This window comes from Dendronephthya gigantea, unplaced genomic scaffold (assembly GCF_004324835.1).
Source record: "Dendronephthya gigantea isolate DGI-Jeju-01 unplaced genomic scaffold, DenGig_1.0 000080F, whole genome shotgun sequence".
Taxonomy (NCBI): Eukaryota; Metazoa; Cnidaria; class Anthozoa; order Malacalcyonacea; family Nephtheidae; genus Dendronephthya; species Dendronephthya gigantea.
The window spans coordinates 244,535-271,858 of NW_021163090.1; the positions used below are offsets into that span (position 1 = coordinate 244,535).

At 37.0% G+C, this 27,324-nt stretch overlaps 6 protein-coding genes across 6 annotated transcripts; 4 read left to right on the plus strand and 2 right to left on the minus strand.

Annotated features, from left to right (window-relative positions):
• Positions 1 to 1,159: 1,159 nt before the first annotated feature.
• Positions 1,160 to 7,478, plus strand: LOC114532795 (protein APCDD1-like). Its single transcript, XM_028554387.1, has 3 exons — positions 1,160 to 1,343; positions 1,707 to 1,845; positions 5,545 to 7,478. The coding sequence occupies exons 1-3, from the start codon at positions 1,304 to 1,306 to the stop codon at positions 6,929 to 6,931; spliced, it is 1,566 nt and encodes a 521-aa protein (XP_028410188.1). The 5' UTR covers positions 1,160 to 1,303; the 3' UTR covers positions 6,932 to 7,478.
• Positions 7,479 to 7,873: 395 nt separating this feature from the next.
• On the plus strand, positions 7,874 to 14,140 carry LOC114532763. The gene is made up of 22 exons (XM_028554346.1): positions 7,874 to 8,093; positions 8,292 to 8,349; positions 8,438 to 8,585; positions 8,665 to 8,713; positions 8,798 to 9,317; positions 9,379 to 9,438; positions 9,567 to 9,703; positions 9,892 to 9,992; positions 10,151 to 10,355; positions 10,677 to 10,818; positions 10,909 to 11,123; positions 11,245 to 11,304; positions 11,378 to 11,461; positions 11,583 to 11,663; positions 11,739 to 11,866; positions 11,993 to 12,313; positions 12,434 to 12,537; positions 12,638 to 12,764; positions 12,877 to 12,967; positions 13,488 to 13,605; positions 13,699 to 13,755; positions 13,985 to 14,140. The coding sequence occupies exons 5-22, from the start codon at positions 8,805 to 8,807 to the stop codon at positions 14,129 to 14,131; spliced, it is 2,691 nt and encodes an 896-aa protein (XP_028410147.1). The 5' UTR covers positions 7,874 to 8,093; positions 8,292 to 8,349; positions 8,438 to 8,585; positions 8,665 to 8,713; positions 8,798 to 8,804; the 3' UTR covers positions 14,132 to 14,140.
• Positions 14,141 to 14,250: 110 nt separating this feature from the next.
• LOC114532765 (U3 small nucleolar RNA-associated protein 4 homolog) lies at positions 14,251 to 18,727 on the minus strand. Its single transcript, XM_028554348.1, has 23 exons — positions 18,573 to 18,727; positions 18,430 to 18,484; positions 18,165 to 18,284; positions 17,962 to 18,030; positions 17,804 to 17,888; positions 17,615 to 17,707; positions 17,470 to 17,545; positions 17,312 to 17,387; positions 17,184 to 17,231; positions 17,036 to 17,104; positions 16,820 to 16,928; positions 16,670 to 16,746; positions 16,505 to 16,592; positions 16,366 to 16,427; positions 16,198 to 16,293; positions 16,098 to 16,127; positions 15,889 to 15,987; positions 15,711 to 15,795; positions 15,524 to 15,630; positions 15,332 to 15,427; positions 15,062 to 15,247; positions 14,833 to 14,982; positions 14,251 to 14,587 (listed from the first exon to the last, which is right to left on the minus strand). Exons 1-23 carry the CDS (start codon positions 18,677 to 18,679, stop codon positions 14,471 to 14,473), a joined length of 2,100 nt encoding a protein of 699 aa, XP_028410149.1. The 5' UTR covers positions 18,680 to 18,727; the 3' UTR covers positions 14,251 to 14,470.
• Positions 18,728 to 18,745: 18 nt separating this feature from the next.
• LOC114532764 (tRNA (cytosine(34)-C(5))-methyltransferase-like) lies at positions 18,746 to 24,173 on the plus strand. Its single transcript, XM_028554347.1, has 21 exons — positions 18,746 to 18,961; positions 19,219 to 19,329; positions 19,416 to 19,510; positions 19,574 to 19,684; positions 19,860 to 19,965; positions 20,050 to 20,121; positions 20,224 to 20,445; positions 20,592 to 20,653; positions 20,812 to 20,886; positions 20,992 to 21,122; positions 21,300 to 21,373; positions 21,498 to 21,628; positions 21,735 to 21,876; positions 22,032 to 22,231; positions 22,336 to 22,449; positions 22,546 to 22,684; positions 22,764 to 22,841; positions 22,908 to 23,049; positions 23,133 to 23,172; positions 23,402 to 23,547; positions 23,646 to 24,173. The coding sequence occupies exons 1-21, from the start codon at positions 18,947 to 18,949 to the stop codon at positions 23,843 to 23,845; spliced, it is 2,406 nt and encodes an 801-aa protein (XP_028410148.1). The 5' UTR covers positions 18,746 to 18,946; the 3' UTR covers positions 23,846 to 24,173.
• Positions 24,166 to 25,925, minus strand: LOC114532774 (ubiquitin-conjugating enzyme E2 variant 2-like). The gene is made up of 5 exons (XM_028554360.1): positions 25,862 to 25,925; positions 25,549 to 25,691; positions 24,911 to 25,036; positions 24,752 to 24,825; positions 24,166 to 24,677 (listed from the first exon to the last, which is right to left on the minus strand). Exons 1-5 carry the CDS (start codon positions 25,875 to 25,877, stop codon positions 24,614 to 24,616), a joined length of 423 nt encoding a protein of 140 aa, XP_028410161.1. The 5' UTR covers positions 25,878 to 25,925; the 3' UTR covers positions 24,166 to 24,613.
• Positions 25,926 to 25,992: 67 nt separating this feature from the next.
• On the plus strand, positions 25,993 to 27,265 carry LOC114532770 (3-oxo-5-alpha-steroid 4-dehydrogenase 1-like). Its single transcript, XM_028554356.1, has 4 exons — positions 25,993 to 26,320; positions 26,420 to 26,688; positions 26,763 to 26,913; positions 26,998 to 27,265. The coding sequence occupies exons 1-4, from the start codon at positions 26,028 to 26,030 to the stop codon at positions 27,062 to 27,064; spliced, it is 780 nt and encodes a 259-aa protein (XP_028410157.1). The 5' UTR covers positions 25,993 to 26,027; the 3' UTR covers positions 27,065 to 27,265.
• The last annotated feature ends 59 nt before the right edge of the window (positions 27,266 to 27,324 follow it).

Here is a 27,324-nt window from a genome sequence, read left to right on the forward strand (position 1 = left end):
AAAGACTGTTTGTAATATTTTACTGTTTCATCCACTTATGCTATTTTGCTATCCACGATTTTGTGGTATGCGAACATCGTGTACAATCCGAGTTAGATCCATTTCAACAGCTCAATCCTAGGTCACAACCTGTGCAATGACTAAATACACAATTCAAAGATTAAATCAGTTGTTGAAACCACGGTTGAAGCCAACCTGCCAACTTCTGACCCCTGAAAGGTTCTCTAGCAAACACCTAAACATGGAATTTCACTACTGAACCATTCTCACAATATCAATTTTCAGGTACTTCTGTGCCAAACCATGCTAAAATATTGTTGACCTATACCTTCTTTACATACGTCACCACATTTAAGATATCTTTTTAAAATACGTATATTTCAGAAAAAAAAACACGACAACCAAATCAGTTATAAATTATTATACCTACACTAGACCATTATATTTCAGGTTGCCTAAATTGTGAACTGATATTCAAATGTAGCTAATTTTGTTGCTAGTTCCACGCCACCCGCGAGAAAGCACGCGTCAGCATTTGGCGAGATTTACCCATAAACTTAACCACAACTGGTATCGATAATCGATTGAGCGCAACTCATGCATGTATATATTAATACATACTGCCGATTGTAGATAAGAAACGATCCCATTATTAATATTATTCTGAATGAATAAAACCACTACAGGATTGCTTGTAAAAGGATTGGGCGATTTACATTTACCCGCGAGGGTACAGTTTCTGTGTTTGTAGATCGATGTTAAGGAGTTGTAAGGAAAAGTGCTTAGACCTTAACAAGGGTTTGATTGACATCGTCTGATAAGGCTGTGGAGTCGGAAAAATGCAAACATGTTGAATTATTTTCAGGTGTGAAAATACTTAGTTTGTTTTTACAGGATTCTGGTTTTGCTCTGCTGTAAGATAAGCTTCGAGTGCGCTAAATTCTCGTGCACGTTCGTGGCCGCATTGGCGCACGCGATGCGCGCGATTTATGCAAAGTTTAATAGCTTTCATCATGGCCTTGTTTAGCTTACTCAACGCAACTTTTGTTAATGTGGCGACCCGCGGCGACAAACGTAATATGCTTAAGTTAATGACAGCTTTCATAGCCTAGACTATGCTTGTCAAATTCTCGCATATCTTAACTATCTAGTATTTGTTCCGACGTCACGGACGCGGCCTCTCTATATTTACATTTCTTGGTGTGCGCTGGAACACATTATTATCTAAACAAACAGCGTGTCACACGAGGGTATAATAAGCTGTTGCATACAACTCGACCATCATCAAAACGTTCAAGTCATCATGGGGACAACATCAGGATTAATTGTTTCCCTGGCATTCTGTAAGTCCTTGTGTATATGTTATGTGGTTCAATCAGTCGTCGGTTCGTGCTTTTAACAATGATGTACCGCTTTAATTATTATGTATATCAATGTCAGCTGTTTATTCACGTTAAATATACACATTTCTTCATACATGGTCTAAACCTACCGTTACTGGGAATCAGAAGCTTGTGAAGTGATAGTCAATTTGCAGGAATGTTGATGGCATATTGAAAGAAAGAAAAATGTCACTAAAAACAAGTGCAGCAAAATCAACTTACCTATATCACATGCAGTCTATTCATAGCCCTCTATGGCACGTATTGCCTTGAATGTCCCAGATATTTCTTGCTATCCTAATTCCTTCATGTTTCTTCTTCTAGTTTTTCTTTGTGCAAGAGAATCGTTGGCGAATTACCAACTTACTGCTGGACAATGTAATGCCGCTATGGAGAACATCGGGGAGATTCTGAAGTCAAAACAACCAGATAATATTTATAAAGGAACCTTTGTAAGCCCAAGGTAAGACTTCGATGTTTGTGTAAAATCTCATTTTGTAGTTTGTGTCTTGTCATTTTCATAAACACGATCTCGGACTCTGTTACAACTTGAGTTATATTATCTTTAAATCTTTTCACAATATAGACTAACAATAGATTCACACTAAATAGTTTAAAAGGGTAGCTAGCTCTATCCAGCCTATGAAACAAACTGATATACCTGCTGATATCGACATTCTTTAAAAGATCTAAATACGTTTTTTTGAGTTCGGACTCTGAGTTCATGGTCTGGAGTAGTTTCAGCCTATAATGGTTATCGATTCGTAATAAACGAGCATGTATATAAACAGCGTAATTCATCTCAAGTTTTATCAAAATATTGGTATTTTATCTTCCCCATCAAAACTATATCTATATCCTAACTTGGCGTCGGGTTGTCAGCGACAAAACTTCTTCTATGCGATAGCCCTATTCCGAAGTTTGTGATATATATCTGAGTAAGGAGTTGAATCACAAAAGCATCTGTCATCATGCGATATTTTCCATGCAAAATAATGCACGCGCTAAGGAAGTTTAGGCGATTGACTGAACATGAAGATAAGGCAGGTGTAACGTTGAAGTGTTTCCCTCACAAAGCAGGGTAATCAAAATGCATAATAAGGAAGTTGAGAACATTTCCTTTCTTGCGTGATGTTTCCTAGATTCACTACAATGGTATTTGTCACATTAGTATCTTTATCAGTCAACAGTTGACAAGAGCCTGAAACCCGCCACCAAAACAACCTTTGTCTTTATTCTTTTTTAACCATTTTATCTTTTGATTATCTCCGTGAAATATATCATTTTGTGTACGCTCTATGGCCAAAAAGATGAACTTGTTGAGGAGGTTTATACTTTGACGAAGAAATGCCATATCCTTATACGAAAATATTCTTCTAATCCCTTTAAAAGATTGCCTAAAACTCTCTTAACTCCAACCAAATCTTTAGTGATCTTTACCCGGAGGAAACAAACTTGTCTCAAAGTATAGACCCCTGCATGCATATCGCTAAAACTTCGATAAATGTTTTGCTCTTACGGTTGAAACTATATACTTGACACTCTTGTCTGATCTCCGGAAGACAAAAAGTCAATTGTTGTGCACGAAGGATTAAAATGTATACTTCGGAAAGAGGCGGGTATTTCATTTTATTGTCGAGAGTGTGAAAACAAGCAAATTCAGAACCAGGATCACGATTTAGTGACTACTTTACTCTGTACAAATTACCTTTGATCATGAAGAATTTTGGATCATGTATATTTACATTTTAAGATCGAGTAAAATGAAAGTAATCATAGAAAGTTTCAAACCAAATTAATGTTTTAACAAAAGAAAAACGATGTCTACTGTGCTTGCGTGTTATTATACTTCGGGGTATTTGATCTTGACAGGATAATTTATTGCACGAAATTTACATATGACTTTTCTTTAATCTTGTTATATTGTGTTTTAAAAGATTTATTAAAAATTATAATGTTACGAATACTTTCTCTTCCTATTCTTTTCAATATTTGTATTGTATGTTGGGCCAGCTATATAGGGTTGGTTTAATCATGTTCAATTGTATATCTTCCTCTGCGAAGGAAAGAATCATGAGACGTATATAGTCCTCACTCCTCAGTTCTAGAAAACATTTGTTATTTATTGCAACATGACCTTGTATCTTATCATAAATAGAATTATCCAGATCGTTTGCTTCAAAAAGACATAAGATTTAAAACGTTCTAAAAAATCAGTGAAAAAAATTATTAATGTGTGACAAGCTTCAGGCAAACAGCGAAAGTGTGCTCGACACCAGTCCTTCTCTGATTGCATGAGGTATACGTGGCGTGGTCATTTGTAAAAATTTGTCAAAAGTCTTCTTCAATACCAGCCGCAAGTGATTCCTTGCGTTTCTCTTGTGTGAAACATTGCCATTTTGGATATAAGAAATTTATAGTTTATGTTTTTCTCATAAACCAGCTGTTTTTGACCAGTCATCGTTTTACATTAACCCTCGTAATCAAAAGGTTAAACCTTTTTACCCTTCGTTGCATGGTTATTTTGAAATCAAAACCTCTGGTTTCACTCAATTACAGTTTTCATTTTTTATAGTTAGCATGCGGAAAGTTTCACGTTGTTTATTACAAATTAAAAGACATGCAATTATTACAATTAAGTTGATGTCCAACTTGGGTATTAAATGATCAGATATCAGGGTCTGGGTAAACTACAAATATTTGCCAGAACTTATTCGCCGATTAACATCTATATCGATATTGTCAGCGCTAAGATCAGACATATTATTGCGTGGCTTGCATTCCAAGTAAATATCCTCCACTTAAACCTGAACTTTGGTTTTATAATTCTTGAATTTCAAGTGGGGAAGTTTCCTGAAAGTTATGTATTTTATTCCTTGATTTTGGATGAACATGATATTTTCAAAAGTCTTCTTTCCACTGTAAAATCGTATACCAAAGCTTTGAAGCATTCTTCATTCATTCTAACACACAGCGCAATGCAGAACTGCCAAAAAAGCATTCAAAAAGACGTTACGGTTTTATAGCTGGTACAATTTGAAATGTATAGTGTAAACAGTGTTAGAATACTCAATTTCTGGGAGATTAGACTTTCCGTGCGTTGTACAATAGTTGAAACATCAAGACTATTGTGTTACATATAATCTTTCCTATATTTGGTGATCACCTGTTGCACTTTGCGTGCTTCTATGGCAGTTGAAGGAGATTACTGTTTTGAAATAGGTCTGGTTAAGAGGGCTTTGTCATCAATTGAGGCTCATTAGGGATAATGGATAACATCAATTAGCATTAAAACATTTTGGATAAATGATCAAGAGACAAGAAAAAACATTTATCTCTACAACATTAAAAAGTACATTTTTTAAATTACAAATAAGATCATTATCAACGACTACATTTCACGAGCCAACACAAGTTTGAAATGCGATGTTTTCGGTCTTAAAAAGTAAACTTTTGATTGATTGTTAAACTTAGCGATAACGTGGTTGTCATTTTTTGTTGTTATGGAAGGGGGTCTCGTGAGTTCTTTACAGGCGGAGCAAAAGTATCTTCCTGACTGAATTAGCAACTGAAGTAACGTCCTTTAAAATAGCAATGTTTGACGTACCTATAGAAATGTACAAAGTGGAAACTGTGACCCGTAGGTGTCTTGCACCACAACAATCTTATCATTCATAATTCTTTCCTGATTTTCTGCGAGTGGCGTTTATCTTGAATTGTAATCTGCAAATTTTAAGCTTTTCTTTTGTATGCGACAGTGTGAAACATGACTAACACCTTTCTTTCGCCTTCCGTATATATTTATATAAGCGGATTTAATACTCCCAAAAGTATCCTAAAGTCTCTGTCTAGCCCATGGGGAAATACATACGATTAAAAAATGGCTGAACAAATACATAAAAAAGTAAAAAAACGTAAATGACAATATTGTTAAGATATTGTCTTGCTTCTAGATTCAGCTGTAGCTGGCCATAGAGGTCAGTGCCTTTCGTTTCTGAGCAGAGGTGACTGAGTTCAGTACCTTTGTGTCTGAACTACCTAAAAGACATACAGCCTACATGTGCATGTTTTTTTTATCCAGCACTTACAGTTATAATAATTTGCTCTGTGTAGCTTCGCACTGATATTTGTCTAATTTTCCCAACGTTTCTCTGTCTTTTAGATGTGAATTGCGTCGCATACAGGAGCGTAATCAAAACAAAATGAGAACCTCATTCTTACTTCGTTCAATCGAGGTTACCAGAAACAAACGATGGATTGGTTACTATTATTTTTACCGGGACCAAGACTGTGTCCACCCAACATACGGCTTGAAACTGCAGGGAAAAACCAACTACATTAAGAAGAATCTTACTTTAAGTATCACGTCCTTGAGCATCGCTGTATATACGACCAAAGATAAAATAGAAATTGAAGAGAAATACAACAGATCTTGCTCCGGAAACCTGACAACGTCCGACTCAGGAACTTCCCCTGATGCTGTTGCTGTCTATAGCGTATATAGAAAGGATATCTCGAATAATGAATGCCTCAAATCTCTGGGCGTCGAGAAGAGGGAGTTCGCTAGCGGTGCAGCTTTTGAAACACACGAGCCATCAGGAGGAGATAGATCAGATCTGTTGCTTCAAACCGTCGTTGATCTAACAAAGTCTAAAAACAGCGTTGTTTATCAATTTCAATGGCCGCTAGTCCGTCATGATACTCGGATGTGTTTAACTTGCTCTCGGGTTGGTCTCGCGAGGCTCAAACATCCGCCCAAACTTTACAAAAGAAACGCAACCAGCTTGGATGGTGTTTGGGCGAGCGTTCGTTGCCAAAAGATAAACCGTGATTTTTGGACGACGAAAATTGACACATTCAGTGGGAATGATGTCGACTTTGCCTTTTACCAAATGGACCATACATTGAAATTAAGCCCATACATGTGCCAGAAACCTCTGTTGGAAGTTCACACAGTTGGGACTATTCGCTTGATAGGAAACTCAGTTGAGGTGCCCGGTGGTGTTGTGTACGAGTTGTATGTCAATCACATGTACATGACTCCTCGTAATCGATTCTACGAACAGGTGTTCAATACCGCAGCCAAGGGTACATGTGGTGTGCAAGGCGAATGGGAGGTGGGAAAGACACAGGATGTTGTGAAAACTGGTGGCTGTGCAATGATTGGGTATGTTCTACCTAAGGGGACTGCAACACAAGTTCTTATAAGAACTCTTCAGGATGAAAAACGCAAGGAAATGTATGTTGGATTTGGTGGACCTGGCAAGAAGTTAGGTCCTCTGGATTATGATCAAGTCGCTCAGTCTTGTGAAACGTTTCCCCTGGAGATCACCACAACCCCTGGGCCCACATATATGACGAGCACTGAGCAAACAGAGACCACTACGGAACCAGTAGAAAATAATTTTGATGACAATGAGGCGCCTATTGTGATTAAAAATGTTCGGGCTACAGAACCTCCTTCAAGTTCTGGAACTTTGAACGATGGCAGCATACGAGTTGCCTTGGTACTTTGCCTGCTTTTCCTACATGCGGTCAGGCTAGCCTGATCTCTTCTGGGTTTTGTAGAAGTGGACGCAGTACGTCAGTTCAGGGAAGCACTGACAGTTAGCAGATGGAAGCGCAGTGAAAGAGAGCATTGTAGATATTACTAGATGAACATTATTTTCTAATTAACGCCATGTTGGCCCAACGAACTGCTAAATTCCCGGTGCTAACTAATCAACTATAGTGTGAAAAACGTCTAAATTTGCCGAAATCGCTTGACTGTAGAATTGTAGTAACTGCATGCATGTTTTTTAAATGTGCAATAGCTGAAATTAAGTAGTTAAAACCTAAAGCAACATCACCTTACCAGCAGAGTCAATCGATTGTCAGAGAGTCAGAGACCAGTCAGGGACAATCCGCGAGGTTTAGACTCTGCTGACAGGGTGACGTTACATCTGAGTTTGAATTAAGGCAAAGTTGTTATTATATAGAAAATCCTAGACAAAGAAAATAAATTACAACGCAATACTGACCATTACTTAAATAAGTATTTATTTCTCTAGTTTACATTGTATCTTTATTATTATTAATCTTGAACATGGAACAAGTAAAGACATGAATCTATTCCTTTTTCATCGTTCATTGCTTGAGAATTATATGATGTTTTTAGAAAAGAAAATGGTGCTCTCAACTTTTCAAGCCGAGGTAGGTTATGGTCACTGGGGTATGGTCACTTTGATACTACACTGTGGTACAGTGACTGTTGTATGGTCACATTGGTTATGGTGACTGTGGTATGGTCACTTTGGTATGGTGACAGTGGTATGGTCACTTTGGTATGGTGACAGTGGTATGGTCACTTTGGTATGGTGACAGTGGTATGGTCACTTTGGTATGGTGACTGTGGTATTGTCACCTTGGTATGGTAACTACAGAATGACCATACCACAGTTCCACAGTAGCGCTCTTCCCAGTCCTTGCGCGTCCAAATTCAAAATGGCGGAGTAATCGAAGCAATGAGTTAAAAGACATTTTAGTTCGAGATTCTAGTTTTCCGACCTTCCGTATTGTCAGATTTTAGATAATTTATGGTCTTCATTTTTATTTTTGTACGAAATAAAGTAAAGAACAGTTTGTATTGTCATTCTTTGTTAAATATGTTGTTGTATGCAGTTGGAAAGTTCAGAAATGGAAGGCTGGGATAGTTACAAAAATATTGTTGAAGTATGTAATATTAATTTTCTTCATTTTACAATCGTTTATATAATCATATTATTACCTGGCAATGCATCTAGATTTCTAAATGCCACTAGATGCCACCAAGTTATGGGTCAACTTATAGTAAATATGAAAAAATATGGTATTTTGTGGGTGATAGTAACCTGGCACGCATCTAAAATATAAACAATACATCTGATCTAGGAGTTGACAGATACTGGTAACCAGCGAGAGTTATGGGGAAAGAGATCAAGTAGGAAAGGTACATCATGAAACTATCTGTGTTTGGGATCTACTGTCATAAGAATTGGATTTGTGCAAGAAAAAATGTTCCCCTTTTCCTGTTGTAGATTTAAGAGAAAGTTTTGAAAAAATAAACCAGAATGAAGAAACGATTGATAGCAATATTGCTGGATTTGTATCAAGTGATGATGACGATGACTTGATCAATCCAGGACTCTCCACAGCACAGGAAATATCTTCATCTAGTGCCAAGCGGTAAATTACAATATGATTTTGATAAATGCTTTTTTGTGTTGTTTTCATAAATTTCATAAAGAAGTTCCAAACTTTTCAGGGATTTTGTCAACACAAAACGATTTATTGATAAGAGTAAAAGACATAAGGTTAGTCACACATTTATTCTACCTGACCAGTCAGAATTATCTGAGCACAAGTATTAAGTATCATATTTTGCCTTTGTCAAACAGAAACGTAATGACAAATACCACAGCACATTTGGACAACATCCTCACAAAACTCCTGAAACAATCCTCGCAAACCACCCCTGGAGTGGACCCCAATACCACCTGGGATGTTGTCACTCCTACCACTTCCCACAGTATTTATGCCACCAGTGAAATGCTGCCTCATTCCACCCCAGATAGTATTCATTTGACTACCCCTTGTACCACTTCCCATATTGAAGCTAAAATGGGGATCCCTGGTGGAGTCTCAATCACAACCCAAAAGGCAAATGACAAGAGCTGGAGACTCTTCGCAAACACTTTTGAGAGTTCATTTACAGGAAGTCCTCAGAGAGAACCTGATTCATTGACATTATCCAGTCATCTTATGTTACCACAGAAGGATTTCAAAGATGATATAACATGGAATGACAGTGATAGCGAAGAAGAAAGACTTTCTTCTGCCAAAACTGAAAGTCCTGTTGTTTTATCTCAGGATGGGATTACTCTTTCCACACACCATACCCAATCAAGTCAAGCCAGTGTAAGTTTTATATTGCTCTCTGTATTGTTTTGTTTTGTTTTAATGATAGTTTGTTTTTTAGGTCAATATTGATGACTTTGACTCTGATCATGAAACCTGTACTGATGAACTTATTAACAAGGTAATCTTCAAAATTTCAGTGATTTAAAAAGTGAGAATAGTTTATCAACTTGTGGTGATTTCTATGTTCTCCAAACTTTCTCATCAACATCACTCACAGAATAAAATATTTGCTTATATTGATGTCAGGAAAGCAGCCCAAGCATTAGTTCCAATACCCCCACACCTCCCCCCTCTCCTACCTTCACCCCCTGTACTCCAAACAAGAAAGTGGAGATTTGCCCACCTCACAACTCAACAAAGAAACAGAGGCAGAAGTATTTCAGGTGAGGGTTTAGTTGTGAATTATGTCAGCTTTCCAGAGTGTGGACCCTTCTGAAAATATACACTTCATTCTACAACAAACCACCGCATTTTGAATTCATGCCAATTGCCAAATGAAAAGTGATGAAAATTTATTTTGATGTTTGAACAGTTGAAATTATTTGACTTGACATCATTTGTTTTTTCTTAGAGGAGGATTAGCTGAAAGGTTGCACAAACTGACCATAGAAGAACATTTCTACAGGACGTTTTGGCATCATCAGATGCAACAGAAGAGAGACAATAATGATGGTAATCATCCATTGATTATGTTTGGGATTATGATTATGATTATTACGTGGAAACGATCATGTGGACGCAACGCCTTCCCCTCCCCTCCCTCCTTCCCGTCTCTTGGTTGTCTTATTCAGAAACGAACACCATCCATCCGTGTTGTAATTGCATTATAGAATCACCGTCTGCTGCTGCTGCTGGAGACTTTGTGAGAGTACGGGTACTATCAGAGACACTGGATCATAATGTGTACATCGTGAGATGTCACGTGTTATCCCATGATTCTCACCTGCCAGAACACGTGATCGTTTTACTAGACAGGGAAAGAAGAAAAACTTTAGAGAACAATATAACAGGATCTCTCAGGATTTATGCCCCATGGTAATAACTCGCGTTTCTACCTCAAACGAAGGTTTTAATTCCCAGATATGAGATAATTTATCTCAGTTTATCACCTCCTGACGTATGTGGTATAAAAATCTGCGGTCAGACTACTGAATACCTGGTTAATCTAGCTCGTATCGCGAAGGATCCTCTTGGTTGAACACCTTGTCAACCAGGGTCTTCTACCTGGATTTCCACGACCTACCCTGCGTTGGGCCATGACAGACCCGTTATTGAACCCTGGCTCGCAAGCTCTTAGTTCTACAAACCCCAGCATTTAGCAATTATCAACAATTAACACGTCTTCTTTCATTCAAGGAAACTTGTTCATCTTCCTACGTCCTCACAAACAGTTATTATGAATATGGCGCATTGTGAATTTATTCCGTGTGAAAGTTTAGACTTTACACTGCACGATATTTCTAATTTGTCACTTGAAGATAAAAAAGCAAACATCCAGGTATTTATCGTTAACATAGAGATCTTCATGCTGTCCAAAAAGAGTCGTGCTAGATCTTCTTATGATGGAAACAAACTTCTTCAATTTTAGGAAACGCATTCGGCGGGAGACGGGGATGATATTGACAGGGTTCTTTCTAAGGAGAACGAGCGTCAGAAAGAGCAGACTGTTGTGAATTGGCCTCTACAAGATTTCTTACGAGATGAGAGAGTATCGATGTCAACGAGGGTTAATCTTACTGCTAGGGTTCAGAGGATATTTTGGCGGAGTGTGGAAGTTAAGACTCAAGATATTGATTTAGGAAGGTGTGTACTGCACGATGTAGTTTAATTTAGTAACTGGACTAACTCCGGGTCACGTGTATCGTGGAAGCATCACAGTCATATCATATCATATCATGACACTTCTCATCTCATCTCACTACAGTTCCTGGACATCGCAAATCATTCAGAGTGCGAAACTTTCGAGAAAAAAGAACCGAATGAGGTAATTTATATTTAATTTATCCCACAAGAAATTCTTTAATCCTTTTCTCACAAGTTCAATATTTTCATTTCAGTTTATGTTATTTGATGCAAGGCGTTACAGGTTCCTACTGTGAGGTTCAGATATCTGAAGATATTTTAGTGAACAGAAAAGACTGGTACGGGACGATGAAAAGCATGTCTTGTTCTTTTCTTCTTAAACCATGTTCTGTTATCCTTTCTTTAAACCATGTTCTGTTTTCCTTTCTTTAAACCATGTTCTGTTTTCTTTTCTTTAAGGCATGAAGTTTTGTGTCGATCTGAAGGAACAGTTTTATCATTTTCCCAACTCCGACTGATTCGACTAAGAAATAGAGATGGGTAATTGTGTTTTTGTTCTGCAGTCGTCGTTAAAAACACGTTGCGAAAGAAACCGCGTTTTCTTTGAATTTCCAGAGCGCGTCAGATGTTTAATTTAATCGATGCTTTAAAAGAAACTAGCGCTGAGGATCAGCTGTCATTTTTTACCTTTACCTTTGACGAATGTTCTTCAATAGAAGCTGTTTCTCAGAACAATATTTCAGGTAGATTAGAATATCTATTTCACATTGGATAGTGGTCTTTAGTGGAGTTCTTATTCCCCCTTTCTATGAGACGACTAATTTTACTAAGCTCTCTACCTCTCTCAACATTTTTTAAATATTTTGCAGATTATCCTGGCTACATTACTCCTGAGTATTTGAACGTAAACATCTCAAGTTCTGCACCTCGCGCTCCAAGCCGTCGTGTGAAGGTTTATGGAAATCTACTTCATGCAAAATTCACAAGCGATAAATTCGACCGATTTAAACATTTTCTTTTGTGGGTCTCTGGAAGATTTTTCGCAGCACAAGACGGTGCGAAATGTGATCTTGCGTCTACGGTCTCCGTTATCCAAGTTCACTATTTCAGCGGTAGAACAGTAGAATGGAATGAAACCACACTGCTACCTGGCCAGCTGTTGTCCATTCAAGACTTGGTGTATGATAAAGGTGTGAAATGAACTAAATTATGGATCCAAGATATATACTTGTACCTCAGACCACGGCTCAGACACGATTATCATGAAAGATACACACCTCATAACTATTACTGTTTCTGTATTTTTTTAGCAAAACCAAAAATTCTGACAGCAGATATATTTTCAAAGATTCAGCTTGTATTCTCTCAGTCTTTTATTCCTTGCTATGATCAACAGTTATCAGAGATCCACCAGGTGATCACCGTTACCCATTTATACCCCCAAGATATAGCAGTGCCCAGAAATCAGAACTGTTGACGACAATTGTGTAGTTTCGTTCTTTATTTTACTGTAGTTTTGGCGTCAAACCATGACGGTGTTTATGACAGAAAAAGAATACACGTGTTTAAAATCTCAACCCTTGCCTGTGTTGCCAAATTTGAGCGAGAATTGTGTTATCGAATCTTTAGTAATATTGGAAGGTGTGTAGTTTTCATATGACCTCTGGTTGATGCATTATTGTAGGAAAAAGATGTTTCTATTTCGTGCTTCCAAATAACGAGTACAAGTTTGTACTGTTTGTTTCTTGTGCAGGAACAATTTCAGGCGTCGATAAAGAGAATGCCTTTTGTTGGTTTTCATGTCCCAACTGTAGCAGCGAGTGTATTTCAGAACCTTACGACAGGCAAGTTCCTACAAACTGTAGAATTTTATGATAGTTTGCTAAAAGTAATAAAAAGCCCGACAAATGTCAAGCCCAGTAAAAAATTGTAAAAGTCAAGTCCTTGTTCTCGCCGGTACAGTAGTTGGCCGGTGGTTCAACGAGTGACTGGTTCAACCCAAACCCAACCGCAACAGAATTTTATGCAGAATTTTATGATAGTTTCTTAAAAGTAATAAATGGGCCGACAAAATTGAACAAATGTCAACTGTCAAGCCCAGTAAAAAATTGTAAAAATCGGTATCCCCTAACCCTAAGAACCACAACAACTGAATTCTGAACTGTGTTCATCTCTATTAATACTGCATGCATCGCTGTGGATATTACGGGAGCTAATATACGCACGCGCATTCATTCGAAGCTTGGGCTGCTTGGCATAAAATGAATTTGTATTGCAGTTTGTCATAACTTCAGGCATGCATGTTCACGGTCATAGTCATACCGAGTCATTTTTTTTCTAAAACATTTTAAACGTTTCTTGCAGTGATTCACAATATCAGTGTAACTCATGTTTGTGGAATTTCAACTCTCCTGTTACCAACATGAATCTTGAAGTGTACATAAGGTCCAGATCTTTACCAGCACTGAATCCCAAAGTGAAGGTAGGTCCTTTCCATGCAGTTTTATAAGTCAACTGTGCGAGGACCAAGCTCGCAGAACTTTGCCAATATTTTCCTGCAATTCATATCTTTCAGCTTCTTCAACGATCTATAAATGAATTATTGTCGGGTTCACAGAAAGACAGTCAGGAGGTAATTATAAACAATAGCTCTATTCATTCCGAGAAACCTCCAGAGTATCGAGGGGATCGTTGGATGATATGCTTCAGCAAAAAAAAGATTTCCAATATGAAGAAAGGATACTAGATACTCTTCCGCAGGCACCGCCCGCCATATTTGCCCGAAAAAGGCTTGATTTAAAACAAAAGGAAAACGGTTAAAGGATCATTGTTTGAATGTTCATATTTGTTTATTTTTAAAGACATATCAAGTCGATTGTGTACTGAATAAACATCTCGGACCATTGTATTGTTGTATCGTGGAGAAAACTCAAGACGAAAACTCAGAGATAAGTTTTAAACTTGAAGAATTAGACAGCAGTGCTTGGGGCACACGTAAATTCCTCTAGTTATTATGAACTGTTTTAGCTAAAGATTTAGTATCAGATAAAAAATATTTATATACAATTATTTATGGCATAGCCTATGTAGATATTTTGTAAAGTTATTCGTTTCTCAGGAGTAGATAATTTTTTGAGTTGTGGTGAAAGGAAACTTAAAATATTTTTCATCCAGTTCTGGGTTTGTTGCCTGTAGCTAGCTAGAGATCATTTATTGAATTCCCACTTCTTTATTGCAATCATACTGAGGTAAAATCAATCGCCATATTGAAGTAGCATTCAAGAATCAAGAGGTGTGAGGGAGGGGGTAAGGAAGGGGGGGCTAGGGGGAGGAGGCACTAACACTCTTTATGTTCCATATCGTTTGCGGTGCAGCGTCGGGGGTAAGTTCTCCATGATTGATAACCAAGATCTTTCAACAATCACCAATGATTTATCCTCATTCACACCAAGAAACAGCAAGGGCTGAAAGATTAACATGTAATGTTCACTTGTGGACAATTGGGAGAAAAAGATGAAAAGATGGGTCTGTCAGGGATATCATGGATATCAGTGATGGAAGGGATCAGAAGATGATTTAAGGTGGTGGGAATAATGCAGAAAAGATACGAAAAGCACGGTTCCCATGATATGAAAAGGCACTAAGAGGTTAGAAACACAGAAGATGTGGAACCTGAGGACGTCGATCACCAAAAATTTAGGATTCTTACTTGATATTTCTTGCATACTTTGAAAGCCTCAGATTGCTCAATCTGCTGTTGTTCAGAATCAGAACCATTGTGTCTTCTTTTCCTGCCAACACGAGCTTTAAACTTCTCTCGCTTTGTCTCAAAGAGTTTTATACTTTTAGGTGGTAACGGCTAGAAAAGAAAGTGATTACAACTCTTACATTTCTCAACTCCAAGGTTGTACAAAATCAGGATATTACAGCTAATGTACCTTGGTTGTATCCAGCAATACAAACATATCGTGACTCTGAAGCAACATGATGTCTTTACAATAAGGATCAAACAAAATATTGACAACTTTCGTATGCCTTCCTTGCCACTGCTGTGGAAGACTGTTCTTTGAAGCTTTCTTTGACCAATTTGTCATTTTCATCTTTTCAATGTTGAACATAAACACCTAGAAAGGACAAGGAATGCCATTGAAATGTATCTTTATAAACTGGAGTGAGGTCGTCAAACCACTGCTGTCAATCCCACATACTTCTTTATTTGTTGTCACTAGCGCCAAGATATTTGTTTCAGGTTGAAAAGCCATGGCTGTTACCTGTCTTGAAAATCTCGGCAAAGTGTTGTGATGCTAGGAAAGGTTTATAATTGGTTCGTTAAAATAAGCATTGAGAGTTAACAAGATGGATTAGTGATTTAACCTTTGACAATCTTTATAATACAGTACCTTTGTGTTGTGTATATCAAAGACTTGGACACAGCCTTCTGTGTCAGCACTGGCACATAGACTACCATCTGAGCTGACTGTTAGTGATGTAACTGGAGCATAGAAATCTAGTCAATGGGACAAATGAAATGTCACTGGTCGGAACCTTCGAACAAACAAGTCTAAAATGGAATGCTTGTATATTAACCTAAATCTTTGTAGTCAATTGCGCTACTGCTGATGGGAAACTCTACTGTTTCAACTGTTATTGAATCATTGCTGAGATGAATCACCTGAAACATACATGATGTTCAAATGTGAAGGAATTGATAGGAGTTGTTTGGCTATTATGATATATTACTTTCATGCAGGTACTGAGCTCTCACTTGTAATGACTTTTTCATTGTGATTGTTATAAGTTTAGAGCAGTCTTGGGTGAATTTCATGTGATGTGCTGGTAAGATTTCTTCTGGCAAGTATTTGGCCTGAAAAATTGAAAATGATTGAACATAGCAAAATTTAACTTGTCGGTGCTTAATATGCATGTGGATGAAAGAGTTAAAATATAGTTAAACACAAATTGAACACCTCATACCTGCTGAACAAGTAAAGAACTTGAATCCTCCTAAAAAGTAATGAATGAATTTTCAAGTAAACTGTTTTCTACCCTCTTCACCACAAACACTACAACATACCAGATTAAGCATAAACAGGCTGACATGATGGACATCTGAGAATCCTGTCCATAAACCATCACCAGACAATGCAGAACAGACAATGTGATTGGAGCTCTATGGAGAAATATGTGAGAGAGTTCTCAATTGTTCCCAACTCTTTAAGTACACCATTGTCCTATGTTGTACCTTGGCTTCTATTTGTAACATATACGACGGATTCTTCTCAAGATGACAACTCTCTTCATCCACTATAAAAGGGAAAGTGAATCGTCCTGAGAGGAACAGAAAGTGGATGGTCAAAGAACCGTATGCTGTAATGTCAAACCTGTCTCTCCAAGTCTCCAGAGATGAAGCACTGTTGTCTTTTGAAACATTAATATATTAGACTGGCTTGCAAGATGGATTGCTGGTGTCTATAAAGGTTACAATGAAGCCAGTAAGGACAGTTTTAATATCCTTACACAAGATCACCTTCATAAACTTTGCATACCAATGGATAAGCTGGAATTTTCCTTGGATCTGATCCATATTTTGCTGTGGAGTACACTAGGATGTTTGTATCAACACCTGGAAATTGCAAAAGAAGACTATTAATAAAGAGGTACTTGGTACTCATGGCTGCAATGATAGGATTCCTAACCTCCTGAAACAAGAAATGGTTGATCCACGCTTTCGATCATCGCTAAAGCTCTTATATCATGTGTGTGTGCTCTTGTAGAAATTGATCTGCTCCAAGTTTTGCTTCCTTCCTAAAAAGCAGAAAAATTACTGTATACAGCTAAGAATATTTTGTAAATATACTGAACAATATATACACAATATATATTTACAATAGTAAATTGCATACTGGGTTTACCTCATCAGTAACAAGTCTAAACTGCACCAATTTGTTGTCCACACCAGAGGCATACACTGTGTCTTCTTGCTATAAAAGATGATGTGGTAAATAAATACTTGGAGTAGGACACTTGTATCAAACACGTTTGTTAATAAAACAATATTACCTGATTAACACACACAGCCAGAACATCAGCTGTGTGGACATTGAAACTCTATGAAAAAATGAGCAAATAGAATGAGAAAATTGAAGATTCGGGGAGATTTTTCATTTGCTGTGATATATAATTGGTACCTTAATTAATGTCCCTAGTTTACCATCCCAGAATTGTGTTTTCCCTGAAGAATCACCACTGATGATAGTAAAATTGCTATAACAAATGAAGTATTTTGGTGAGAAACATAAAAAAGATCACAAAATTATCAAGTAGAAATGTATTATGGTTAAATTACTTTGTCACTACCAGAGACCAAACTAGAGCTTTTCTTTGAGAAGAAGTGTCGAGTGTAATACAAAGCCTAGCATGACCTATACAGAGAAACAAGATGTATTAAAATATTTTATTCTATATTCTATGATTGTACATAGATTGTTTACCTGTTGAAACTTCATATACCCTAATGGTCGCATCTGATCCACCTGCCACCAAGATTTGACCATCTTTATGCCAACAAAGTGACAGAATGCGACCTACAGTATACAACAGTGCGTGGTTGCATGGTTACGGAATGAACATTTCTTGTTTGGGTCTTGGGGGATTCAAATCAACTTTTCTGCTTTGCTCACCTTCTTGTTTGCTAAAAACTCGAGCATATTCAATTTCTTCTGAGGTAATGTCAAACAGCCGTACACAACCATCCTCACAGCCAGCCTAGGAAAGAACATTCATTGAGTAAATAATTATACAAATAGTGAACTGTCATCTAGCTAAAGTCTTAACATACAGCCATCAATGTTTGTTCATGGTTTACAGCAAGGCTCCACACTGCTCCACCATAGGAGTCAACACATGTCTAGACAAAAAGATTGTGTCTTCATAAACTTAATTAGAGACCTGGGGAACTTGGATAATGCGTATCAATTGGAGTTAGCCAAACACATTTAGATTAAAGTATATAACATTTATTTGATCTAAAAGTGCACACACCTTTGCATCAAGTCTATTGAGGTCCCATTCCGTGATCTCACCGTGAAGTCCAGATGAAAATAAACGAGATTTTGACCAGACGAGAGCTTCAACAGATGACTCATTACATCCAGGTATTTTCTAGTGCAGATATTTATATAAATCCTAGGCTTTACATTCCTGATCTTACACGTTAAATCTCTAATACAAATCCAATCTTAAACTTAATCATAACACTGACCTATTCCTCATTTAATATACTCTATAAAAACTGTTAATTCATTACCCTTTCCAAATACCAATTATCCTCAATATTCCATATTTCAATGCTACTGTCAGCTCTGAAAAATGGGATCAGTATTTTAGCCCGAAGTAAAAATGATTTCTTTTACAAACACGTGCAAATGTAATCATACATATTAAAGATACCTTGAAACAGCAATTCTTGGCTTTTTCTTTCCTTCAACGGCTAAACAATGAATAGCTTGTGGCATGTAAGGTACAAACCGTACTCTGTGTATTTTATATCTCACCATGATCAAAGAAAATGATTATTTACTCCATGGTACATGTGTTATTGTTCGCGAACGTGCCTATTTTTAGTTGCCCAATGTAAGTTACCTGCCTGTATTCTGACACCCGAAACTCCTCAGATGCCCGCATGAAATGTTCCAAACACGTGTTTAGAAATTATATTATTTACATCAACAAATTCAATTGAATGATTTTACTTTTTTAATTCAGAGAGATTTTTATATTTTGCAAGTTAAGTTCCTTCAACTGTGAAGTAGATAAGGCATAATATGTCAAGAAAAAAGGTTTGGGCACTAGTATTTAGTAAAATAGATGTCATTTCTTCATTTATATGCCTTAATTGACTTTATATATTAAATAAAATCAAGTATATTTGTTCTGTATGACTGTATCTATTAAACCTATCAACTGATAATGTGCTAGCCTTTGAGTTTGCATCAGATCTGCCCTTCGCCTTGGCCTGAGGTGATGGTGCCAACCATGAATCCAAGGGAAGGGCTCTAGGGTTGATTGCTTTTCTTTTGACAACTTCTATGAACAGGGTAATCGTGGACCAAAGAAGAAAAACAGTCACTTTAGTGGAAAGAGAAAACCTCGAGAATCCTACGATGACATTGTGAAGGAGAATGAACTGCTTGAGAAATTTTACAAAGTTAGTTTAAAAGAAATCAAATTAGACTGTGATGAAGTTATGACAGAGCAACATATTTATAATTTGAATCTATACCTCTTTTCTAGGCTCAACATGTAGTTCCTGAGGATGAATGGGAGAGTTTTATGGAGAGTTTAAGGGCAGCATTGCCATCAACATTCAGAATAACAGGAATAAGAGGGTGAGCTGCAGTTGCCATTTGGAACAACATAAATCAGATCTTTAATATCTTTCATCTTTCCAGGCATGCAGAGGAACTTCTAAAATATTTGAAAAAATATTATATTGAGAAATTGAATGGTGCTAAAGAAGAACTTGGTGAAGAACTGGACTGCTTTGGTAAACCATTAACATGGTAAGTCTTCAGTACAACGTCTCTCTTTAACACACAGGTCTAAGCTGGGTTTGATCAGGGCAATTGTAAAAGAAAAGCTTCTTCAAATCTGGTAGCTTTTCTACAGCTATTGACAGTTTCAGAGTTGTTCATCATTAGTCACACTGACTAACATCCCCAAACATATCATCCACAGGTACCCGGATGAGTTAGCTTGGCAAATTAATTTAACTCGACGATTTATCAGACGATCGGGCATGGTGTCAAATTTTCACAAATTTCTTATTCACGAAGCTGAAATGGTAAGCATGCATACACCATGGGTATCGTAAATTTGTATGATGGTCAGTAGCTCTGCTCAGACTTACAAATCAATTGAAATTTAGGGTAACTTAAGCCGTCAAGAAGCTGTGAGTATGATACCACCTCTCCTCATTGATGTTGAACCTCATCATAAGGTACATATGGTTCATTTTGGTTGCCATTGTATGGACAATACATTATTTATTAAGGAATTGTATAAATATATTTCATGACACAGCTATTCTTATATATTCTAGATATTGGATCTTTGTGCAGCACCTGGTTCAAAGACAGCTCAGTTGATTGAAATGCTCCATGAGAAAGAGCCGACTACCTTGCCTGAAGGTTTTGTAATAGCTAATGATATTGATCCAAAACGTTGTTACATGTTGGTCCATCAAAGTCGAAGAATTCACAGTCCTTGTTGCTTGGTAACAAATCATGACGCAGCTTCATTTCCTGATATTAACATCAAACAGGTAATTCTCATTCTTGATTACTGAAAAGTACTTAAAAATTCAGGCTTAACTCCTATGAGGGTTACCCCAAATGATCCTTATTTTTCGCCCCCAAATGGTAGCTATCCAATGATTTATGACTGTTAATCGATGTTTTATCTTCTCAGGAAGGCTCAGAGGAGGTGTCACCAATGCTGTTTGACAGAATATTGTGTGATGTTCCTTGCAGGTTAGCTGCAATGCTTTATTAAAAATCAAAACAATAAATTACTAACAGTAACTATATGTACATTACTACATATAAAGTACTGTAAAGTACCAGATATCTCTATACATATGACACCATGTACTATAATTCAATCTTTACTCCTATGTTTTTTATTGTAGTGGAGATGGCACAATGAGAAAAAATCCCCAAATTTGGAAGAAATGGAATCCAGAAATTGGTGTGAACCTTCACAAGTACGATATATAACCCAGTTTTCGTTCCGTTTCGTCCTGGACGCGTTCAGTTTTCGTTCTGTTTCGTGCTAAACGCTTTCCATGTTTCTTATATTTTCTTTGTAGAATCCAGTTAAGAATTCTTGTAAGAGCAGTTGAGATGTTAGCTATTGGTGGTAGGGTTGTTTATTCCACATGTTCTATGAATCCTGTAGAAGACGAAGCTGTTGTTTCCCAGTTGCTTCTAAGAACTCAGGGTAAGCTACATACAGTATACCAAAGGGGAATGTATAAAACCTAGTTAGCTTTTAACCACATGACGAACAACCAACACTGTTTCGTTTCACGTACTTCTGAGTCATGGGAACAAGATTTACCGTTTATTTTCTCACGAATGTCCGAAGAATTAATGTCATCGTCATTGTTCGTTTTAGGCTCAGTTGAGTTGATTGATGTGTCTGACAGATTGCCTCTCTTAAAAAGATCACCTGGTCTTCTTCACTGGAAGGTAATGACTAATGTGTATTTTCTAAAAGAAAGTAAAGCTCATCTTCGTTTAACGTCTTAGGTTTGAGCTGAACATGCCAATTTTAAGGTGAAACGGTTTTGAAGAGTTTTTTCTGTTCGTTTAGATTCAGACAAAAGACGGTAGGCCGGTTCCAAGCTTCACAGAATGCAGTACATCTGACCGCACGCATGGCTTTCTTGAATCAATGTGGCCACCCAGCATCGAAGACGCGGAGAAATTCAACTTGAAACGTTGGTAGGTGGTTATTCATTGCAATAGTTGACTCTCCTATCCAACATAGGAACATCTTATTGTCATTAAAAGATAACACCACTATGTTTTATCACAATTCTCGTTACAGTTGGCGATTATACCCACATCAACAAGACACGGGAGGGTTCTTTATTGCTGTTCTGGAGAAGAAATCTCCATTGCCGTGGACAGCAGGATTTCGTCCACATCATAAGTTGTTGCCATGGGAAATTACGAAGAAGGAAAAGAAGGTTCGTTTGGATTATGTAATTTGGAAACAGTAAAACTGTATAATCAGAGTCTTCTAGTCTTGTACAGTAATATTAGGCGTTTAGAATGAGCAATCTTTCCTGTCGGTTAACCAGTGGAAGAGAACCATCTGTATTTGTATTTTATTCTTTTCTAGGAATCAAAACGTGCTGAAGTCATCGAGGATGAAAATGAAGGAAAGGTAACGGAGAACATGTCAAAAGAAAATGAGAACAACTCCGCTGAATTGAGGAAACCATCGCTGGAAAATTGCGAGGAAACGACGAATGAAAAAGACTTGGATAAGGTGGAATTAGAAAAACCCGCAGAAGAAAGAACAGAATCCGACGTAAAATGGTAAATACTTGTCATTTGGGTCAATTTTCATTAAAAATATAAATACTTGTACAACTGTTTCTTTCTCTTGATCCTCTTCCTTCAAAACCTGTTTCTTATTTCAGTCCAGGTGTAACAGAACCTCAAAGAAAAAGAAGAAAATTTGACCCGAAGTCCGACTGCAAGGAGAATCCATTTGTGTTCGTTGAAGATGTGGACACTCATTGGAATACTATCAGGTTAGATATTTGACAGACAAGCTAATTGAATTTCAATGTTTAATCCAAACAGTCCCTTGAGTATCCTAACTTATTCTTTTTTTTGGTCATTTTAAGAAAATTCTACGAGATTTCCAGTGATTTTCCGGAGAGTGTTTTACTGGTGCGGTCAGCTAGTGAAAGAAAACGCACGATTTACTTTGTATCTGTTGGACTTGCAGCCATGTTGAAAAATGTTGATCAAGAGAAGTTCAATGTAAGCTTCATTGAAGCTTCTTGGAGGTATTCAGACCTGTTGCTTTTTCATTACATACATATATTTGTGTCAATTTAAGGTCATAAATGCTGGCTTAAGATTATTTACAAGATGCGAAAATAGTGATCAAGATTGGTCGTTTAGAATTAATGGAGAGGTAAGTATTTTGCTTGAGTCCACAACACCCTATAAGAAATTTTTTATCCAAGAATTCTATTTCCAGGCCCTTGAGACAATCTTGCCGTTTCTGTCAAACAAACGTGTGATCAATGTACCTCAAGAGGATCTCGTTAGGATATTGGTGGATACGAGTCCGAAAGTCTCTCAAATGACAACGGAGACGAAGTCCGCGCTTGGAAATATCGGTATGTAGACTGGGGGGACTTTTCATCTGAGTTGCAGAATTTATGCTTCATTCTTATTTGCAAATGCATTCATTTTTTTGTAGGCCCTGGTTGTATTGTTTTTTCATATGATCCTAAGAATAGGTAGGGCTTTCAATCCTTTCGATAAAACCTTTCATTGGTCAGGTACATCACGAATAAACCGCTTTAGGGCAGCCTCTCGCTTCACTTCTGAAGAGACGGTAACCCACTTCTGAAATGCAGTGTGACTGCGTCCTGCGAGATTGGCGCGTCCTCTGAACGGTCCTAATTTTGCGTTTATCTATTGATGTATTCTTGAACCTACATATGTATTTGTCCAACATTTTTGTAGAAAAGAGGTGGACACACTTAGCGTAAAAATCGCTGTCTGTGGTTGGAGAAGCAACACGGTTATCTTACGCAGTTTGATTGCTAAGGGAGACAGAATGCATTATCTTCGAATCGCTGGTTACGCTCCAGACTCGCAGGAAATCCAGGGTAACTTGTTATAGATACTGTTTCCACTACAGTTGGTGATAATCCATAATCCAATGACATTGCAGAAGTTATATTGTTGCATTTCTACCTAATTATAGCTCTTGTTTCTGATCCTAAAGTAAGTTTGGAGGAACCATCTTTTCAAGTGGAGACAGACTCACCAACAAGTGAGCAAGTTGACTCAAATTCTAGCATGAAAATTAAGGACCAAACAGAGGAAGAAATGTTGGATGATACGGAAGAAGATATGGTAGAACCAAGTACTTTGACTGATAATGTTGCTAGTGAACAAAATTAATGTTTTATCCTTAGTTTCACCATATTGTGTGATTGTTTGTGAGGTAACACCTTGTGAAAGAACATCAGAAGCCTGGATTCACCCAGCCAAGGACAGCTGTGGTTTTCCATCACAAGACTATTTCATGGTAAAAAGAAGAGTTTGGAATTGTAGACAAACTTGAAAATGTTTAATCCATTTTTTGAATGCACAATCTTGATTACATGGTACTTATTATAAACAGAGAAATTTTATCTGAGACCAAGTTTTCAAGTATACAAGCAAACATAGTTTAACTGAGAAAATGAAATTTAATTCATTACCAGAATCTTACAACAGCAGCAAACTTAATACAAATTACATTTGTCTAATTTTTAAAGTTCATTTGTTAAAAACTATTTCAACTACTTATTTGATGGAGTTCAGACACTTATGACAACAAACGTATGGTCACCTAAGCTTTTTTTACACTACACTCAATTTTTTGGCACAACACAGTAAAAGTTGTAAACATACTAATCTGTGCTCAGGCTACCAAAAGAAGGCTGAGCACAGGTGAAATTGGTATGGGGTAACCATTTTAGATGTGCTGATAAATTGAGTGTAGTGTAAATGGGGCTCTTATCACACAACATGCAACTGTCTTGTCTTTCATCTTCACTTGCAAAAATTATTTACTTAACAGCTTTTACATAGATATTCATGCACTCAAAATGATTCATACAAATTTTCAAATAATCCCAGTATACAAAGTTACATTTGCTAATATTTCTACCGACTGTTTCCACATTATGTATAAGTGGATCCTTCTGGAGGCTGAGATGTTTTCATATTTTCCTTTTGAGCCATCAGTCTGAAAAAACAATGATTAAAACTTTAGCTAACGTGGGAACACCAGAAACCTGGTGGTTTTTTATTTCAACATACCTTCTAAGTTCTGTTAAAAGTAATTTAATCGTACAATTTCGGTTCCAGGACTTCAACATTGGGCATGTCAAGACCTAGGTATCGGAAGAATACATTGTTACTAGTCATAGTCACATGATTGGAGAAATATATTCACAATCAGATTGCTCCAGGACTTACAACTCCCGTGTTCTTGTCAACACCAACCATGTTGATGCGTGTTATAAATCTCACATCAGGTTTCTGTTCTGGGTATCGCTCGCCACACTGAATATTCAAACTGTAGATTCGCCCATCAAATGCTGTCTACAAATCAGTATGAATGAACTTTATTGACACAATTCATAAACAATTACATACTAGATTAAAAATTTTCACATAGGCTCAATTTCCCCAAGTCAAAAATCTCCAATTTATTTGCATAAAGGGAATGATAAACATTGGCATATTTCTTCACAGAATTTACATAGAATCAATTCTGGCACTGTATAAAAAAATACTAAAAGAGTTGTCCTGAGTATCAAGTTTCATCGACCTGCCATGCTTAAGTACCTGCTGTACTTTGAGGTTACTTAATACACAGAGTTCGCAAACAGCTTTAGCTTCCGTATATTTTTATATCAAAAGGTTTAAAAATATAATTGCCCTGGCAAAATCCAGCAATAACTAACGTATTCTTCAGGCTGCGGACCGTTTCTCCTGCGCTAATCGCATACAGAAATTTAATAGAATAATTCTACCAAATATTTTTTGCGTGTAGATCTGTGCGTAGAAATACAAGACCAAACAATATTTTCACTTCAGCCAGCACTTCTTACCCTAGGTGGTCCGATAATCATACCATTCCAGTTTGTTAAAGTCATATCACTGTCGTCTACCAAACCCCAGCTAACCATCCCATCACCGCCTTTTTGCCCCTCTTCAAGTTCTTCCAGAAGTGCAAAATTTCGAGGAACGATTACTGTACAAATTTTGAAAAAATGCTTTAGTTCAAATTTATAAAAATACCTGTAAACACGTTATGTATTAAATCATATATCGCACTAGCTCTGTAAGAATTATTGGTGGCAAATTACTTCAAGAAAAGCTACAAAATGAAAGTTTTATTTGATGAAAACAGTAAAGACATACCCGGAGGCGTCGCCATCTTGCTTTAGACTCATTTACCAGGATTGACGGTTGGCTCCGAAGTGTATCCGAACATTACACGAAAGTATTTTCTGTTTCCACTTTAAGAAATACGCATTTCGGTAGAAATTGTATGGTACCTGGTGGTACCATCATTATAAGATTCAACATGTTACTAAATTTTGATGAAGAACGTCTTGTAAACTATTGTGCATGGTTAGTGATTGCAACTGGTGTGGTATCCATAATCTCTGGATATTTCCTTGCCACACCTTATGGTCGATATAGCCGGGAAGGCTGGGGATTTGGTATTGATGCCAGACTTGCATGGTTTTTACAAGAGTCCCCTTCATTTATCATACCATGTTCATTACTATGGTTCAATGATGGCCGAATGGTGCTTATGTCGCTACAACCTAATACAGCTGTACTTTCAATGTTTTTAATACATTATTTTAGAAGGTAGGGGATTCATCAGATTTTAACAATGGTGCCCTTGATGTAATTGTAATAATAAATTATAAAACTAACAACTTTATTTTATTGCAATCTACTTTTCAGGTCCTTCATCTACCCATTATGGATAAAGAATACAGCTTCAACCCCATTTTTTATTTTTTTGTCTGCATTTTTTTTCTGTTCTCTTAATGGCTACATGCAAGGCCAATATCACTTGTATCTTGCTCACTATCCTGAAGACTGGTTTCAAAGTTACCAGTTCATATTTGGTTGTTTAATTTTTCTGAGTGGATTTGCAATGAACTTATATTTTGATTACATTATCACAAACCTTCGCAAGCCTGGAGAAACTGGTCATAAAATACCCCGAGGTAGCAGATAGAGTTGCAAATATATGAAATTCACCATTCAATAGATGGTATATACTATTCATTACACTTTATAGGTGGCCTGTTTGAGTATGTTTCTTGTCCAAATTTCTTTGGTGAAATTGTGGAATGGGGTGGTTACGCATTAGCATCCTCATCTTTCGTGGCATTTGCATTTTTCTTCAACACTTTTATTCAACTTGGTGTCCGGGCATTTTACCATCACAGGTGAATATACCATCATATATAAATTTTCAAATATGTAAAAATATTAAAGACTATTTATCGGTATTTTTCTTTGTTCACGTCTAGATTTTACCACAAGAAATTTGAGGATTATCCAAAGAATCGTAAGGCAGTGATACCATTCGTATTCTGATATTCTCATGGGCTAAAACGTTTAATGATAAATGTTGAAAATGGGTACTATTCAGGAAGATGTGTAAATTTCAGGACTTTGATCTGGTAACAAATGTTAAATTCACATATTTGCTCATCGACAGACGACAGTGATTCAAATAAAAAGCTTTATTCAAGACGTAATTCTACTAATTTGATTGTGAAGAATAAAAAGCTTTATTCAAGACGTATTTCTACTTATTTGATCGTGAAATATTTTGCAAAATGTTAGGTCAGGCT

Excerpts from the sequence above, each read along its gene's own strand:
- LOC114532795 (XM_028554387.1), top strand. The coding sequence starts at position 1,304 with ATGGGGACAACATCAGGATTAATTGTTTCCCTGGCATTCT. Across the intron at positions 1,344-1,706 it reads AATTGTTTCCCTGGCATTCT|TTTTTCTTTGTGCAAGAGAA; the intron begins GTAAGTCCTTGT and ends TTCTTCTTCTAG. Across the intron at positions 1,846-5,544 it reads GGAACCTTTGTAAGCCCAAG|ATGTGAATTGCGTCGCATAC; the intron begins GTAAGACTTCGA and ends TCTGTCTTTTAG.
- LOC114532763 (XM_028554346.1), top strand. The coding sequence starts at position 8,805 with ATGACAAATACCACAGCACATTTGGACAACATCCTCACAAAACTCCTG. Across the intron at positions 9,704-9,891 it reads CAGAGGCAGAAGTATTTCAG|AGGAGGATTAGCTGAAAGGT; the intron begins GTGAGGGTTTAG and ends GTTTTTTCTTAG. Across the intron at positions 11,867-11,992 it reads TTCTCAGAACAATATTTCAG|ATTATCCTGGCTACATTACT; the intron begins GTAGATTAGAAT and ends AATATTTTGCAG.
- LOC114532765 (XM_028554348.1), bottom strand. The coding sequence starts at position 18,679 with ATGGTGAGATATAAAATACACAGAGTACGGTTTGTACCTTACATGCCA. Across the intron at positions 15,796-15,888 it reads CAATGAAAAAGTCATTACAA|GTGATTCATCTCAGCAATGA; the intron begins GTGAGAGCTCAG and ends TGTATGTTTCAG. Across the intron at positions 15,248-15,331 it reads TAGTGACAACAAATAAAGAA|GTGTTTATGTTCAACATTGA; the intron begins GTATGTGGGATT and ends TGTCCTTTCTAG.
- LOC114532764 (XM_028554347.1), top strand. Across the intron at positions 20,654-20,811 it reads TTGTGTGATGTTCCTTGCAG|TGGAGATGGCACAATGAGAA; the intron begins GTTAGCTGCAAT and ends TTTTTATTGTAG. Across the intron at positions 22,842-22,907 it reads CGTTTAGAATTAATGGAGAG|GCCCTTGAGACAATCTTGCC; the intron begins GTAAGTATTTTG and ends TTCTATTTCCAG.
- LOC114532774 (XM_028554360.1), bottom strand. Across the intron at positions 25,037-25,548 it reads TGATTATCGGACCACCTAGG|ACAGCATTTGATGGGCGAAT; the intron begins GTAAGAAGTGCT and ends ACTGATTTGTAG. Across the intron at positions 24,678-24,751 it reads CTTTTAACAGAACTTAGAAG|ACTGATGGCTCAAAAGGAAA; the intron begins GTATGTTGAAAT and ends TTGTTTTTTCAG.
- LOC114532770 (XM_028554356.1), top strand. The coding sequence starts at position 26,028 with ATGTTACTAAATTTTGATGAAGAACGTCTTGTAAACTATTGTGCATGG. Across the intron at positions 26,321-26,419 it reads TTAATACATTATTTTAGAAG|GTCCTTCATCTACCCATTAT; the intron begins GTAGGGGATTCA and ends TCTACTTTTCAG. Across the intron at positions 26,689-26,762 it reads TGGTCATAAAATACCCCGAG|GTGGCCTGTTTGAGTATGTT; the intron begins GTAGCAGATAGA and ends TACACTTTATAG.